The sequence below is a fragment of the Bos grunniens genome, chromosome 10 (assembly GCF_055505025.1).
Source record: "Bos grunniens cultivar Pamir isolate PY7600 chromosome 10, Bosgru_T2T1.0, whole genome shotgun sequence".
Lineage (NCBI taxonomy): Eukaryota > Metazoa > Chordata > Mammalia > Artiodactyla > Bovidae > Bos > Bos grunniens.
The window spans coordinates 2,136,611-2,154,229 of NC_141174.1; the positions used below are offsets into that span (position 1 = coordinate 2,136,611).

The following is a 17,619-nucleotide window of genomic DNA, read 5'->3' on the forward strand; positions in this document are numbered from 1 at the left end:
AGTCTTCTACAACCACAGTTCAAAAGCATTAATTCTTTGGCACTCAGCTTTCTTTATGGTCCAATTTTCACATCCATACATGACCACTGGAAAAACCATAGCCTTGACTAGACGGACCTTTGTTGGCAAAGTCATGTCTCTGCTTTTTAATATGCTGTCTAGGTTGGTCATAACTTTCCTTCCAAGGAGTAAGCGTCTTTGAATTTCATGGCTGCAGTCACCATCTGCAGTGATTTTGGAGCCCAGAAAAATAAAGTCTGACACTGTTTCCACTGTTTACCCGTTTGTTTGCCTTGAAGTGATGGGACCAGATGCCATGATCTTTGTTTTCTGAATGTTGAGCTTTGAGCCAACTTTTTCACTCTCCTCTTTCACTTTCATCAAGAGGCTCTTTAGTTCCTCTTCACTTTCTGCCGTAAGTGTGGTGTCATATGCATATCTGAGATTATTGCTATGTCTCCTGGCAATCTTGATTCCAGCTTGTGCTTCATCCAGCTCAGTGTTTCTCATGATGTACTCTGCATAGAAGTTAAATAAGCAGGGTGACAATATACAGCCTTGACGTACTCCTTTCCCAACTTGGAACCAGTCTGTTGTTCTATGTCCAGATCTCACTGTTGCTTCTTGACCTGCGTACAGGTTTCTCTGGAGGCAGGTCAGGTGGTCTGGTATTCCCATGTCTTTAAGAATTTTCCACAGTTTGTTGTGATCTACACAGTCAGAGGCTTTGGCGTAGTCAATAAAGCAGAAATAGATGCTTTTTCTGGAACTCTCTTGCTTTATTGATAATCCAACGGATGTTGGCAATTTGATTTCTGGTTCCCCTGCCTTTTCTAAATCCAGCTTGAAAATTTGGAAGTTCACGGTTCACTTACTGTTGAAACCTGGCTTGGAGAATTACTCATCTATAAAATGGAACTATTAATCAATAGTACTTGGTGAGTATTAATATGCTAAAGCCCATGGGACAGTACCCTGGAGAAGGAAATGGCAACCCACTCCAGTGTTCTTACCTGGAGAATTCCATGGAGGGAGGCGCCTGGTGGACTAGTCCATGGGGTTTTGAAGAGTCAGACGCGACTGAGGGACTAACGTGTGGGACGGCACCTGACTAGTGGCGGTGGTCACCCTCGCCTCCTTGTGGTCAGTGTCTTCGGATGGGACCGTGGCCCCATGCGGATGCAGGCTGAGCACCTCTTCCTTGCGTGGGATGGAAGCTTGCACCAGACGCTCTAGGAACACTTGCTGGTGGAATCGTGAGCTCCAGTCTCGTCCCTGTGTGCAGTAACATTTACTTTTTTTTCTCTCTTTTCCCAAGGCATTAAAATTCCCACTGATCACTCTTGAGCCTGAAAGTTTTTAAATGAATAGAAATCAACTCTCTGACAGCAGTGTTGATTTGGGCTGCAAGCCTAAATTAGTTTGATAGGTGAATCGCTGTGGTAATGCAGATGTCATCATCCGAAAGTGGTCCGAATTCATTTTCTTTTGATGCCTCCTCATCAGGATGTAACACAGGCGTGTTCTGAAATGGAACATCCTCTATCAGTTTAATTCAGCGTAGTTTTGACAGCGTCAAGGTTTGTGTAATGTCCTTGTCGTAACCCTTTGAAGACCTTGTTCTACAGACGGGTGGGACAGAACATTTCTGGCATGGCTTTCGGTTCCATGTCTGGTGTAAGGTTACATTCCCGGTCATCTCAGCTGAAGCTGTACCTTCCGTATCCCTGAGCTCACACTCAGGCCTGATTTCAGCCAGGAGGCGCCTGGACCCTCATACCTATTATTTATTACCAGCATCCTTTCCAGTTGGCCTAGGCATGTTGTTCAGTCACTAAGTCATGTCTGATTCTTTGTGACCCCATGAACTACAGTGTGCCAAGCTTCCCTGTCCTTCACTGTCTCCCGGAGTTTGCCCAAACTCATGTCCATTGAGTCAGTGATGCCATCCAGCCATCTCATCCTCTGTTACCCCCTTCTCCTCCCGCCTTCAATCTTCCCCAGTGTCTGGGTCTTTTCCAGTGAGTTGGCTCTTGGCATCAGGAGGCCAAAGTATTGGAGAAGATTCCAGTACCACAGTTTGAAAGCATCAGTTCTTCGGTGCTTAGCCTTCTCACATCCATACATGACCATTGGAAAAACCATAGCTTTGACTAGACGGACCTCTGTAGGCAAAGTGATGTCTCTGCTTTTTAATATGCTGTCTAGGTTGCTCATAGCTTTTCTTCCAAGGAGCAAGCATCCTTTCATTTCATGGCTGCAGTCTAGGCATGGGCATGGTAGGTGTTGCATGATCTAAGTAATCTGGAGCAATCTGTTGGAAATTTCTGAGCTGAGACTGTGTCTGGAGGCCACAGAGCAAAGTTAGGAAGAGGAGCCTGGTTTCCAGCGTTGGCTTGTCTGGCGGTCAGCTGTGTGGTCCTGAGAAAGTTACGGCCTCAGGGCCCTGTGTGGAGCACTTGTCCCGGTGACTGGGCATGCGGGACACATCCAGTAAGTGGTGTAACCGGTTTTCTCTTTCTTTTGAATTTCCTCAGAGATAACAGAACGTAAATCACTTGCAAGCAAGTAATACTTGCTGGGTGGTGTAATTTTGTATCCACAACCATAAGTCGTGATAAAGTAACGAGACTCAGGCTTGTAAACCGGAGCTGGAGTTGCTTCTAAAGTCAGTGACAAGTTTGCCGCTGTTCGTGAAGCATAAAGCCCAGCGCTAGAGTTTTGGTGTCCAGAGCGTCTGCATCAGGACTGAGCTGGATGCGTAACTGAGGGGCAGGGCATGGTTGCCCCTCTTTGCCTCCAGTCAAGACAGGCGGGCCGAGGGGTGGCCCCGTTCTTTCTTCTGTGACCCTGGGGAGGCGCGTGGCCACGTCCTGGTCTTGCTGATGCTCATGATGGGCTTGTGCCAGGAAGAGTCTCTGGGCGGACCCTCACTGCCTTGGAGAGACCACCTCTCCCCCAGGGTGTATTTGAACTAGCGTAGCGGCCTCTTTCTCCTCCGAGAGCGTCTCTGCTCTTTCCCGACCCCCTCCCTTCGGGGGTGAGGGAACTTGGCTTCCGGACCCGAACTGTACGCAGAAGTTGTGATTCGTCGGGTAGAAAGTGACAGTCCTGCTCGGTTGCTGGTTTTTATCTTATGTCCTCGTTCGTGGCTGTGCCGGCTCTTCGTGGCTGTGTGTGGCCTTTTCTGCAGCTGCAGGAGGCAGGCCCGCTCCATCGCGGTGAGCCGGCTCTCTGCGGTGGTTCTCTCCTTGCAGAGCGTGGCCTCCTGGACTCGAGTCGTGGTGGGCAGGCTCGGGGCCTGCGGCTCGCGGGTTTAGTCGCTCTGCAGGATGCGGCGTCTTCCTGGACCAGGGACTGAAGCTGTGGCCTCCGCGATGGCAGGTGGACTGTCAACCCCTGGACCAGAGAAGTCCATCCTGCGACCTCGTCGTTGCACTTTCTCACCTTTCAGAAGAGCTGTGTCTTCCTCAGGTGCTGAAAGGCCAAGTGGGCGTCTTCAATGACGGATGGAGAGGTGTTTCAAGGTCAGAGCGGCTGAAGCCTGCTCTGAGGCGAGTAGGTTGCAGGGTGCAGCGCGAGTCTCGGAAGGGCGCGAGCGCCCAGTTGCACCCACCTTGCTCGTGGCCGCCCTGTCTTCCAGGTGGCTCCCCAGGGCCCGCTTGTGGCAGTGCTGCTTGGCTGGCTTTGCCTCTCGCCCTGATGTCCGCCTCCCCCGAGGGACAGGCATGCCCGGATCCTCAGACGGAAATGTCGCCTGTGCGGAGTGAAGGGCGTCCTTGCAGAGCCCCATCACCTTGTCCAGCCGCGGCCTTGAGTCTTGGTTCTCTTGTGTGTTGTGTCCTTGGCTGTCGCTTAGTTGTGTCCAGCCCTTCGTGACCCCACTGACCGCAGCCCGCCAGGCTTCTCTGTCCATGGGATTCTCCAGGCAAGAACACTGCAGTGGGTTGCCATGCCCTCCTCCAGGGGATCTTCCCCACCCAGGGATCGAACTTGCGTCTCTTATGTCTCCTGCACTGGCAGGCGGGTTTTTTCTCACGAGTGCCACCTGCGAAGCCCAAGCTGGCTGTCTTTATCGGTTCCCTAACCTGGGCACACCCCTGTCTCTGAGCCCGAGCCTTCCGGCTTGCCTGGCCCTGTCTAGACCTTCCCCCTGGGATCAGCCCAGTAGAGGGGCCCTGCTCACCTCCACCCACCCTGCCCCTCAGCTTTGCGCTCCTGGCTCACTCAGCCTATTTTCTTTCTTCCCACTGCCTCTTCCCTGCACTAACTCACTTGTTCTCTGCCCTCTGTGCTTTGTACACGTGGAGATAATTCATGCAGGTTTTAGCTGTATGTTCCTGGCCAAGGTAGACAGAGAGAGAACGATGTCTGTAGAAGGATGAGCAAGTCTGTCCTTCTTGTCCCATCAGTCACGACACGTGGTGAATTTTTACATCTGAAACTGCACAGCCCGGCCAGAACCCAGGCCTGAGACTTGAACCCACTGCCTGTTAATCAAGACCACACACCTGGTCTCAGCTCTTAGTGAAGCTCAGGTTCTTCGTGTCTCACTGCAGGAAGAATTCCGTGAGAGACAAAGTGTTCAGTAAGAAGGTGGTTTATTTAGAGAGGTCCATCTTCCAGAGACAGATACAGTCGGTCTCAAAAGGCGAGAAGAGCTTTGGGATGAACATGCTGAGATGGACAGAGCGTGGTCTATCAGAAGGCAAGAGGCCTCGATATACAGTGTGCTTAGTTTTGACGGGCTGGATAATTTCATAGGCTAAGGAGTGGGATTATTAGTCCAACTTTTAGGGGGAAGGTCTCCAGGAAACTGGGCTGCCACCTACACCTTGGCCCCTTACGGTCGGCCTCAGAACCGTCATGGTGCTGGTGGCTGCGTCGTTTAGATGCTAATGCATCAGGTGGGACTCAAGGTGCCCTAGAAGTTGCATCCTCTGCCATCGTGGACTCAGTAGGCTCTAGCCAGTTTCGTCACGTACACAGAGCTGTCAAAGCTTCCATGATGGTTCAGTTAGTAAAGAATCCACCTGCAGTGCAGGAGACCCTGGTTCGATCCTTGGGTTGGGAAGATCCCCTGGAGGAGGACATGGCAACCCACTCCAGTATCCTTGCCTGGAGAATCCCATGGACAGAGGAGTCGGGCGGACTACAGTCCAGGGGGTCGCAAAGAGACGGACGCGACTGAGGGGACTGAGCACGCGTGCAGGAGTATGTGATTCCTTTAAAGGTGGCGCCCTGTCCCCTTCCCTCCTGACAGTGAAAGTCTCTCAGTCGAGTCTGACTCTTTGCAACCCATGAACTGTAGCCCACCAGGCTCCTCTGTCCATGGAATTTTCTAGGCAAAAATACCGGAGTGGGTTGCCAATTCCCTTCTCCAGGGGCTCTTCCAGACCCAGGGATTGAATCCGGTCTCCTGCTTTGCAGGCAGATTCTTTACCGTCTGCGCCACCAGGGAAGTCCAGTAGGAGGGAACGCCTTCCCTCCTATTTCACATCTTTAACGTTCCTCCATCTCAATTTTTAAATTTTAAAATAATTTTGTCTGTTGACTGAAAAGACGCACACACTGAGAGTTGCAAGTTAAGTTTTATTTGGGGCAAAATGAGGACTGCAGCCTGGGAGGCAGCCCCTCAGATGCTCTGGGAGAGCTCCATAGCGGCAGGTCAAGATATAGGATGTAGGTGAAGGGGAGTTCAGTGCAATCGAGGACTCATTTTACAAAAGGTTTTCTGCCAGTCACGAGGAGCTGACATCACCGGGTAGGGATTTAGTGGTTCTTTAGATATGAGGAGATGCAAGGACTAGGATCATGAAATCAGTTCCTGAAAATACCTTAACTGTCTGAAGACCTGCTCCACCAGTTTCCCTGGAGCACAGAGTGCCTCGCCGTCCACCTGAGCACCCCTCGGGGTGTTGAAGGTCGGCAGCTGCAGCAGCTCAGGGTTCAGCCTGCAGAGATGGATGAAGAATGCCCTTATTGTTATTCACTCGCTGGCAGATACTCTCGGCAAGTGCCAGTTTGTGGTTGACATGTCTGTACTTGCTGTTTTTGCCTTGCATTTTGGCTTTAGTACCTAACTTCTGCATAATATGAGCTCACCTGTTGCGTGATGTTAAGCACCTCTTCCGTGCAGTGGAATCTCTGCCTTCAGCACCGGCCCCGCCCCAGTGGGTGGCTCTAATGCTGCAGACCTGCTGGGAGGCCTGCTGTAACCGGCCAGCCAGGCGTAGTCGGGCTGGAGGGCGGGACACGGGTAGCTCTCAGGTCCTGCTGGCTGAAGCCAGGGGTGGCGCCCCTCAAAGTGGTTTCGCCTCTCTGAGAATGGCCCACCTTTCAGGTGTTCAGCAGACTGCACCTCTCAGCCTCCTCCTCATGTGTGGGCCCGGGGCTCCAGCATGCGCCAGGGCATTTCTGCATAATCCGGACTTGCTTGGTCTCCCAGAGTTTTTCCAAAGGGTGAATACTAACCTTTTACTAAGAGTGGAAATTAGGGGGAGAGTTCTGTGGAATTTCCCCTAAGTGGAAATTAGGGGAAAGGGCTGCCTTTGAAGGGAATAGATGAGCTGAAGTGTTAGCCGCTCCGTTGTGTCTGACTCTCTGCGACCCCATGGACTGTGGCCTGGCCGGGCTCCTCTGTCCCTGGATTCTCCAGGCCAGAAGACTGGAGTGGGTCTCCGTAACTGAATTAGAGGATGAAATGGACGCCTTTCACTGAAGGCATCAGCTCAGATTTGTGAAACGCCACTCATCATACGTTCTGGCCACTGGCCTTGCAGACGGTCGAGACCTTGGGTGACAATCTCTAGAGTTTCGGATGGAAGCCCTGTGTGGTGCAAGAGTGCCTGCCCGCCACGCTCCCCGCCTGCCCCAGCCCAGCCTGAACCTCCGCAGGGCCCACCGAGCCCTTTCCTGCCCCTCAGGGTCCGGTGGCAGCCACCAGGCCCTCAGAGGCAGCTCTGATTGTATTTTTCCTCTTTCTGCTTTTGTCCCCATCGCTAACAGCTCTGGATTCCCCTGCCCAACTGCCCACCCCCCCGCCCTGCAAGACAGGGCAGAAGAAGGTTTTCCAGCTTTTTAGGTCCTTCCTGTCTCTTTCCCCAAATTAGCTGGTTATCTTTTACCCCTGAGCCCCTTTCTGGTAGACAAGAGACCAGCTGCCCAAGGAGAAGCTAGAGTATACTTGGCAATCAGTATTCCGGGTTGAACCCAGAAGCATTCCTTGTCAATAGCACCAGATTGACCAGCCCCTGTGACTCGTGACCTTCTCCTCCTCTGCCCTCAGAGGGCTCCTCCTTATAGGAGTTTGTGTCCTGATTCTGCCCCCTGAACATTCAACATGGGAGGTCCTCTCTGGGTCCCCCTCTTTGGGGGAGGGTGCATCAGTCCTCCTCTGTCTGTCCTCCACCTGGTACTCAGCCCTTCCAGGGTGCTGATAACAGGCTGATGTGCAAGAGAGTCAGTGCTTGTCTCGGCTTTTGGCTGAACAACAGAATGAGAACAAGTACAATTTTAGTTTCTCTTGTTGCTATACAATGAAAACTGTCCAGGTATATAGAAAATGCAAAGTTATCATTAGGAAAAAAGAGACTTATTTTCTTTTTTCATCCTTTCTGCAATCTAAAAGGCATCTTAATGTAGTTAACACCCATAGGAATGCACGCACAAATCGTTCGACTGAAAGGTAAGCTACACAAATTCTAGTCTTGGCTGTAAACCTCTGGTGAGCTCTTTGGTCAGACCTTCAGACAATCAAAACCTTGGCTTCCCTGCCTATAAAATGGGAGTAATATCTTTATGCGTCCTTACCAGCTTATTGCAATTATTTTTTAGTGTTTTTTTAAAAACTGTATTGCTGTGTAGTTGGTTTACGGTGCTGTGTTGTTAATAGTCTCAGGTGTGCAGCAAAATGAGTCAGATTCGTTTCCCACGTAGGTCACTGCAGAGCGTTGAGTAGAGCTCCCTGTGCTAGACAGAGGTTCTTAACAGTTCTCTAGTTTTTATGTAGTACTATGTAGACGTCAATCCCAATCTCCCAGTTTATCCCCTCCCCTTATCCCGATAGCCATGAGTATGTAATCTACATATGTAATTCTCTTTCTGTTTTTGAGATAAGTTCATTTATACCTGCTTTTTTTTTTTTAAGATTCCACATATAAACAATATCATAGGACATTTGTCTGTCTCTGTCTGGCTGTCTTCACTTAGTATGATAATCTCTGCGTGCATCCATGTTGCTGCAAATGGCATTATTTTGTTCTTTTTTATGGCTGAGTAATATTCCCTTGTATATAGGTACCGTATCTTCTTTATGCATTCCTCTGTTGATGGGCAGTTATAAAATTAGACAATATATGAATGGGCTTAAAGAGCTACAAAGAACTGTACAAAAGACCAGTGTGGATATTATCTGCTAGAGAGGCTGCCTTTGATGAAAAAAAAAAAGTGACAAAGTCTCTTAAGATATGAACATGCAGTTGACAAGGAAGAAAATAAATGGGTGTTAAGATATGAATTGATGCTTTTGAACTCTGGTGTTGGAGAAGACTCTTGAGAGTCCCTTGGACTGCAAGGAGATCCAACCAGTCCATTCTGAAGGAGATCAGCCCTGGGATTTCTTTGGAAAGAATGATGCTAAAGCTGCAACTCCAGTACTTTGGCCACCTCATGCGAAGAGTTGACTCATTGGAAAAGACTCTGATGCTGGGAGGGATTGGGGGCTGGAGGAGAAGGGGACCACAGAGGATGAGATGGCTGGATGGCATCACTGACTCGATGGACGTGAGTTTAGGTGAACTCTGGGAGTTGGTGATGGACAGGGAGGCCTGGCATGCTGCGATTCATGGGGTCGCAAAGAGTCGGACACAACTGAGTGACTGATCTAAAGATATGAAAAGATCCTCACCCTCCCTGCTGATAAGAGAAATAGAAACTAAAACTTTAGGAGATCATGTTTACTTGTCCGGGTCTCTCTCCCTTTAGTTTCTCAGTCCTGTCTGACTCTTGCGACACCATTGACTGTAGCCTGCCAAGCTCCTCTGTCCATGGGATTCTCCAGGCAAGAATACTGGAGCGGGTAGCCACTTCCTTCTCCAGGGAATCTTCTCCACCCAGGAATCAAACCCGGCTCTCCTGCATTGCAGGCAGATTCTTTACCAACTGAGCTATGAGGGAAGCCCCACTTGTCAGGTTGGTGAAGTTCAAAACAGCTAGTAGTGCTATGTGTTAGCCAAGGTGAGGAGCAGACTCACATTGCTGGGGGCGGGAGTGGTGTAAGAATTGATACAGTTGCTAGAGAAAGACACACTGGTAACGTTAGCTGAAATGAAGATGCGTAATTTGGGGCAAGCAGTTCATTTCTTGCAATTTATCTGACAAACGAGCTTGCCCTTGTGCAAAATAAGGCATCTCTGTATTTACTGATTGGGAATGACTTTGAAGATATTTTAAGTGAAAAATGCCAAGTACGGTTTACAAAAAACAGTTTTTGTTTTTTTCTTGTCTTTTAACAAAGAAAAGAACTGCTGATATTTGCATAGATTATGTCTGAAAGGATACACCAGATTTAGATCATTGTTTTAGGGTTTTTTTCTTTCTTTTCTTTGCCTCCCTCACCTCCAACTCTGGTAGTAATTGCTGTTTTCTGTTTGTTTACTGCCCAGGAGTAGAATTGGGTGGCTGGCGACAGGGGTGATAAGATTACTTACTTCTCACTGCATATCCTTTCTAACCTTTTGAATTTTGTCCATATGCAGCCATTACCAATTTTTTTTTAATTGAAACAAAACGGAAGTAAACAAAAGGAGTGAACAACAAGCATTATAGGTGGAACCCCAACTCTGTTTCCTTCTTGCTAAAATAAAGCAACAAAAAACGAAAGGAAGAAAGTCACCGAAGAGCAATCGCTCAGGTTTTTTTGTTTTGCTTTCTCCTGCCCTTTTCCATGCTTGACTTTCGTATGCCTCTCTGAGAGTATTTTCCTTCCACTCTTTGGGAAGCTAACTTGAGCTGGCTCCTTACAACTGCAAAAAGAGACTTTATTTCATGATTCTAATGAACCAAACAGTCGTGTCTGTGCTCTCCCCTTGATCTGCCAATCTTTATTTCTAAGATCTGAGTAACCCTTGAAAAGTTGTGAGCATCAAACCTAACCTAGATATTCATTTTCCCTGACTTCCCAATGAGCAATGGCATTGGCTGGAAAGGACCCTTGGGGCCTGCCACCCAGGGGATTCATCTCCAGGGTAATTAAATAGCTGTTCAGGGGCTGCGGATCCTAATTGGGTATTGAACATCTTGTTAGGAGACATTCTGCGTTTCTGCTTTATTAGGAATTAAAGTTGTGTACTTGGGGATTATACCTCCTGTGTTCTGCTTTCTTTATTTTTACATATTATTTAAGGAAAGGGTCCTTAATTGGGCTTGTCTTTTAACTTGATTAACCCACAACCACTGCTTTGCAGAGCTCTTCTTTATCAAATTGTCCCCGTTGTGTGATTATGGGGAGCTCTGTGTCTTCATTGCTGTGAAGGCCGGACGGAGCCCTCTGGACCAGGTGGGGTCTCTTGAAGGTTTTCAAGTGAGGAAACCCTCCATGAGCCCTTGCCAAAGGGGGTGTTCGAAAGAGCCCCTTCGCGTTGACCTCCCGTCGCCTTCAACGAGGAGAAATCAGCACAGCCCACGTGACGATACCCTTCAGGCCCCAGTGAAGAGCTTGTTTCATTGTGTGTGTGGACCGCTTGGCGTTAAAGGCTATCTTCAACTAGGGGTCGCGTTTACATTTCCACTGTGAACTAAAGCCGCCTGCCTGTTGGAGCGGGTTCGCCTCGTCTATGCACTATTCGTGCCTGTAAGTCAGAGGGAGCTTGATGTGGTGCCACATGTGTGAACTGCACGCCTCTGCGTGCTGGTAGGGACTCGGGTTCGGCTAATATTTTCACAGGCCTTTCCAGCAATCCTTATAGCCTCACTTAAGCAAACAAATAGTTATATCCTTTACAAAACAACGGAGCACACAATTCAGAGTGGTTTTTCAGATGCTCTTTACAATGATTGGCCCAAGGCCTATCCTAACATCATGTACTATGGAAGCAGCTCTGAGTTCTTTGAAGAAGAAAGATAAATCTCGAGGCCACAGATTTCCTTCTGTTTTCCTTCAAGTGGTTGGCTCCAGTTCAGTAATTAGTTTTACGTAGCTTAGAAAGTCATGAAAATGTGTAGACATTGTTACCTTTCCGTAGGTGACTATTATTACAAGGTTCCCAGTCTCTGTGGATTTCCAGCTTTTTGGAGTCTTTGCAAAAGAACGTTTGCCATGGCATGAGATTAAAACAAAAGCAGAGGAACCAGATAGCTTTGGCAAGAGAAGATTCTGATGTCCAAGACTGAGTCATGGGCAAGGCCCTACACACAGAGTGTACCCCAAGGCAGCAGCTATCTGGCAGAAAGGAAAAAGAAAATGTTGGAGTGGGAGTCACCGGGCCTTTATTCTATGCGCGTCTCTTGAGTAGGGCTTCCCTGTAGCTCAGACGGTAGAGAATCCGCCTGCAATGCAGGAGACCCGGGTTCGATCCCTGGGTTGGGAAGATCCTCTGGAGAAGGGAACGGCAACCCACTGCAGTATTCTTTCCTGGAGAATTCCATGGACAGAGGAGCCTAGAGGGCTACAGTCCATGGGGTTGCAAAGAGTTGGGCACGACTGAGCAGCTAACGCTACGACTACTGCCACTGAGTACTCGTGACACCCTCAGCACTGTGCCAGCTGCGCACGCGCTGTGCGGAGACGGAGTGGTCGGCCAGACCGAGGGACCCACCGTGCGTGCGTGCCGTGCACTAGGTCACTTCAGTCGTGTCCAACCCTTTGCGACCCCATGGACTATAGCCTGCCAGACTCCTCTGTCCATGGGGGAAGCTGGAGGGGCCCTTTTGTTTGAAGGGGGGTGGCGGAGATGGGTTGCAGAGATGTGGCGATGTCAGTAAGGAGGGCTGGTATTGGTAGGGCAGGTTGGACCGGAAATGGGTTAGAAGGAGGGTGGCAGCATCAGAACCTACTCTGCTTCTGTGACTTTGATGTGAGTTTCACAAAACTGATCCGAATGGTTCAGAAGACTAAGAACAAAGGAGATTAACCCCAGAAAGTCAGATCGATAACTCTTGATCCCCTTAGCACAATGAGGTGCCCCCTATGAAGGATGTTTTCCCCTACCTCACCATCCCAAAAAGGCAAAAAATTGCCTCTTTTGCCTCCTGCCGCAGTGAAAATATTTCTACAATTCTTGGTAAGTAAATGGAGTCTTAGAGCTTAAACCTCTGCCCCGGGCAAGGAACCAAAGGATGTCATTGTGCATAACTTCAAAGGCTGATAAGATGTTTAAGGTCGCTGCTCTCTGAAAGAGTTTCTTTCTTTTAAGGCCAGCCAGAAACATTCTTGTGCACGTCCCATTATTCCAACGAGAATCGTTTCTTCAGTGTGTGGAGACGCTCGTGTTTTTTCTGTTTGTTTGCTTCTACCCCACAGAATATATTCTGTCTCTCTGCCCGACAATTGTTGCATTGTGTTTGGATGATGGATGTCCAGTAAGCATGATATTAAAGCACTACCTTTTCTGTATGGAGGAATCAAAGTCACAGTGGTTCTGCCGCACGATTTCTGTGTTTGCGAGAAGCAGTCGCCCCAGGACTTGGGGCTTCTTGAAATTTGGGGAATTATGACTGGTGTGGGATAGGCTGGTGGAAGATATGTGAGCTGCTTTCTCACTATCTCTGATTATCCCGCATTTAAAGCCTCTCGGTGCAGACGGCACAGGTGATGTTCAGAGCCTCCGTTTGTCAAGGACACGTCTCTCGAACTTTTCCGTTTTTCCCCGAGCAACGTAGAACGTGCTGGAGTCTCTCTGTCACCAGCAGGCAATTTGGCACCGCAGACGCCCTCAACCTGCGAACTCGGGTGGGAGTTTTTAGTAAATTGTCCAGGAGATAGGAAGATCCTGGCTGTGCCGCTGGGGATGTTTGCTGTTGACTGCACGTTCTTCCGCACAGAATAGCTTCCAGTTAAAGGGACTTTTTGTACATTCTGATTTTGAAAATGGAGACCTGCAGTGTCAAGTCGAGGAGGAGAAGGCCCCCAGAACGGAGGAGAAGGCGCTCTTGAAATGATTCATTGCCCCTGGGGGGGCTGGTGGAACACGGAGGCTTTGATGGCTGGGGATGGTGACACCTCCTTTGCGTCTTTATAGCTCAGAGCTCCTAGGGACTCCGCAGATGCCTGCGGGTGGTTAATAAAAGTATAATTCAGAGTTCTGCTGCTCGCTTGTGGTTTCTCTTGTTCTTCCCCTGAATTCCTGGCCCAGAGGATGGAGGTAGAGACAGAACGCTGTAGTCCTGCCTTACGATGCCAGACTGCCTTATTGCACGCCACAGGGTACCCCGTCACTGCCTTCCATAGAAGGCACATTAGCCAGCCTACCAGATAAACATGTAACGTAAATGAAGACTTGGGCCCTCACTATTTGGAACTCTGCTTCTCGCATTCCAGACCAATGCCCTCAGGCAGACGGGAGATAGCTTAATACAAGCGTGTTTGTAACACTCCGGTTCCAACCAGATCAAAGGGCAGTGAGCCTGCTGGGGCCGCAGTCTCCAAGATGAAAACTGGACCCTGGAAGTGAGTCAGTGTGACTTGGCCCTGCCTTGAATCCGAGAAGAAATACCAATTCGGTTATGGCTGTTTGAGCCTTGGGATGGAGACTTTGAAGTCTCTTTGCCTATAATAAGTTGGATTCAGTGTCTCCCTTAGCCTGCCCCCACCTTGGACTAGTTTAAGATTGGGCCTTTCTTCTGAAGTGGTGCTTCTTGTTGGGGCTCTTGGGGTAAATGAAGTGATCACCCAGAAGCCAAATAGGTGCTGGGATGCTGAGAGCCAGGCAGGGCTCAGTGCAGAGGCTGGGCCTTTCAGGATATTCCAGATGTTATTGGACAAGTGAAGGTACTGGAGCTTCCCTGGTGGCTCAGATGGTAAAGAATTTGCCTGCAATGCAGGAGACCTGGGTTCGATCCCTGGGTTGGGAAGATCCCCTGGAGAAGGGAATGGCAACCCACTCCAGTATTTTTGCCTGGAGAATTCCATGGACAGAGGAGCCTGGTAGGCAGCAGTCCATGGGGTCGCAGAGTTGGACATGACAGACAGAGCGACTAACACTTTAGCTTTTCACTTTCAGAGGCACTAAAGCTACAGGTACAGAGGACCCTCGCTCTCTTTCCTTGAACAGACAGCGGGTGTGTTGGTGGTTTGTTGCCTGAATCAGTTTTTTTCAGACTTTTAGTTTCCGTGGATTAATAAATTTCAGAAGAAAATGTTCTTTTCTTTCTTTTCTTTTTTTTTGCAAATAAGAGCTTTAAAAATTGCCACTTGCTACCACTATAACTAACCTAGACAGTGTACTATAAAGAAAAGATATCATTTTGCTGACAAAGGTCCATATCGTCGAGCCTGTGGTTTTTCCAGTAGTCGTGTATGGATGTGAGAGTTGGACCATAAAGAAGGCTGAGTGCCGAAAAATTGATGCTTTCCAACTGTGGTTCCGGAGAAGACTCTTGAGAGTCCCTTGGACTGCAAGGAGATCAAACAGTCCATCCTAAAGGAAATCAGTCCTGAATATCAGTACTGAAGCTCCAGTCCTTTGGCCACCTGATGCAAAGAGCCGACTCATTGGAAAAGACCCTGATGCTGGGAAAGATTGCAGGCAAGAGGAGAAGGGGACAACAGAGGATGAGATGGCTAGATGGCTTCACTGACTCAATGGACATGAACTTGGCAAAGTCTGGAAGGTGGTGAGGGTCAGGGAAGCCTGGTGTGCTACAGTCCATGGAGTGAGAAGAATCAGTCACGACTTGGTGACTGAACAACAGCTGTACTATAATTCTATAAAACAATGGACCTTTGAACAAACTAGGAAAAAAAATCAGTAAGAATTTAATTTCAGAATAAAAGCAATCTCTTAAATATAATACATTTAGCATTATATACATTAAAAAAAATCTTAACACATTGTTATCATTTTTCTCCTTTTGCTTCTGGCCAGGGAAAACTTTGTCACTGATCAGGATTGGTCTGTGAACAGGTTATTAGAAAAGTTGTGTTGGCTACATATATAATACATATACATACATGTGTACGTATATACAAATTGAAAGAAAAAAGCATGATTATTATAGTAATGACACATTTACATTATTACGCAGTAATACATTTTAATTACAGAGTACTTTTACATATATTATCTCATGTGATCAGTTAGTGTATGCCTTTGAAACATAAATTAGTCTTAATAGCCTAAGCTAAATAGAATTAAGAATAGAAGGGAAGTCTGGTGTTTAAACTGTTAGTGTCCTAGAGCCTAGAGTCAAATATGAATAATTTAAAAAATTATCTACTGCTTTGATTTTTCCATGTTTCTCTACTCTGCTTTATTAGTGAGAGTAAATAAACAGATAATCCTGTGATGATATGCACACATTTTTTTTTTTCCCGTCTGCACCACCAGGCACGTGGATCTCAGTTCCCTAAGCAGGGATGAAACCTGTGTCTCCTGCAGCGGAAGTGTAGAGTCTTAACCACTGGACTGTCAGCGAAGTCCCCAATGTGCACACATCTTTAGAAACCTGTGTGTCGCCCACTCCCATACAGGCATGTACTAATACTTATGATGTTTGTTTCTGAATAAAAATATCAGGATATATATTCTGATGAATGTAAACGTGCACGTGGGGAAAAATAAAACCATCTGAAATACATTCTGAGAAATGTTAGAGGACTGTGTGTGACGGGTGTCAGGGAAGCAGGCTGGGGGGAAAGGGGGAGAGAGTGAGAGCGAATTTTTCCTATAAGTGAATAGGGGTGTTTCTAACCCCAAACTTGCATTTAAAATAAATATGTATTTTGACTACAAGTGTCTGTCTTGAACATCTGAATAGAGGTGCTTCTGATTTTGAATGTTCTCTTCAAATAAGATTACAGAATATTTTCCCTTTGCCAGCTTCTCCTTCCGGCTCCTACTAATTCTTCTAGGATTTTGGGATGCCTTTGTTGTTGTTCAGTCGCTCAGTCGTGTCAGATTCTCTGCGACTCCATGGACTGCAGCACACCAGGCTTCCTGTCCTTCACCATCGGCCAGAGCTTGCACAGACTCACGTCCATCGAGTTGATGATGCCATCCAGCCATCTCATCCTCTGTCGTCCCCTTCTCCTCCTGCCCTCAATCTTTCCCAGCATCAGGGTCTTTTCAAATGAGACAGCTCTTTGCATCAGGTGGCCAAAGTATTGGAGCTTCAGCTTCAGCATCAGTCCTTCCAATGAATATTCGGGGTTGATTTCCTTTAGGATTGACTGGTTTGATCTCTTTCCTAAAGGAGGGTGCTGACTTTTTAATTTAGTTTCTAAGTTTCTCTGAAGCAAAAAAATCTAGTGCACGACCAGTAGCCTAACTGCTCAATTGTGGTCTTATTTCAGAGACGCTTGGCTAAGCTAGAACTTCAGTTAGGTACTACTTTACCAGCCAGTTGATCAATTCAGGTAGTGATCATTCAGTAAGTGGGAAGGTGCTTCATCCATGTCAGTCTTGGCGTTGGGCCATGGGGCTACTAAGAGAACTCAAGATAAAATAGTTTCTGCCCTTGGGGAGCTCACAGTCTATTGGGAAGACAAACGAGGCCGCAACAAGTAATTAATGACAAACAGTAGGAAACAAACAGGGTGCTATTATCTATAAGCTTGAAAGAAGCCAACTTGCAAACTTATCAGGTAAAGAGAGAGTTTAACAGTCAACAATGGGCAACTGACGTGTGCTCGTGTGTACATGTGTGTATATGAAAAAGACAAAGGCTATACAGTGCGCTTGTAAGGCTTTAAGGACATAGGAAATCGTTTTAAGAAAGGAAGACATTAGGAGCAAGTTCACCAACTCAGTTTTCTCATGGCCTCTACTTACTGAATAATTCCTCTGCAACACTGCAGTTTACCAGCTTCCTTACAGGGTGTGCAGGGCACTCCAACTGGAAAGGCAGAGCCAGGTTGGCCAGCAACACTCAGACCACAGACTCATCTTTCCATGACACAGCACGGATGGTTTGACCAGACATCTCAGATGACCTACAAACTAAAAAAAAACTTTCTTCGGGGTTACATTTACGCACCATTTTGTTTTCTTCCAATGAAAAACAAAATCATCTGACATTGAGCATCTGCTCTGAATCAGGCCCTGAGCTTGCCCTTGGGGAACACACACCTGGTTGGAGAGAGAATGCTTGTGGGCACAGGATGAATATAAAGTGGAAAAGGTTCCGTGCGGGAGCAGAGCTTCAGGGAGCGGCGGAGCTGAGGGTGGGGGTGGAGGGCTCCATGAAGGCTTTCTGGGGTGGCGTTTGGACTTGACCTGAAAGAGCAGGCGAGCATCAGGCTTGTGGAAGGTGGCAGCCACCTGGACAAGCTGATGGGAAGACCCATCAAGCCCTTTTCATATTAAAACTAACAACTCTTTGTTTCCTGAGGGCATTTGTCTTGATAGGGAGTGATGATAATGTATCAGTGTCCATCACGCTGCGTTTTATCATCGTACTGGT

The 17,619-nt window shown here is 47.9% G+C and overlaps 2 protein-coding genes across 9 annotated transcripts in view; both read left to right on the plus strand.

Annotated features, from left to right (window-relative positions):
* The window catches only part of LOC147363865 (uncharacterized), a 66,072-nt gene extending 49,159 nt beyond the window's left edge, over window positions 1-16,913 (plus strand). For both annotated transcript variants that reach the window (XM_086319229.1, XM_086319231.1), the window contains one exon: window positions 15,546-16,913. In XM_086319229.1, the coding sequence (XP_086175355.1) occupies window positions 15,546-15,568 (23 nt within the window). In that variant the 3' untranslated portion in view covers window positions 15,569-16,913. The remainder of the gene's footprint in view (window positions 1-15,545) is intronic.
* The window catches only part of FOXN3 (forkhead box N3), a 446,920-nt gene that overhangs the window by 51,157 nt on the left and 378,144 nt on the right, over window positions 1-17,619 (plus strand). The window lies entirely within an intron of this gene.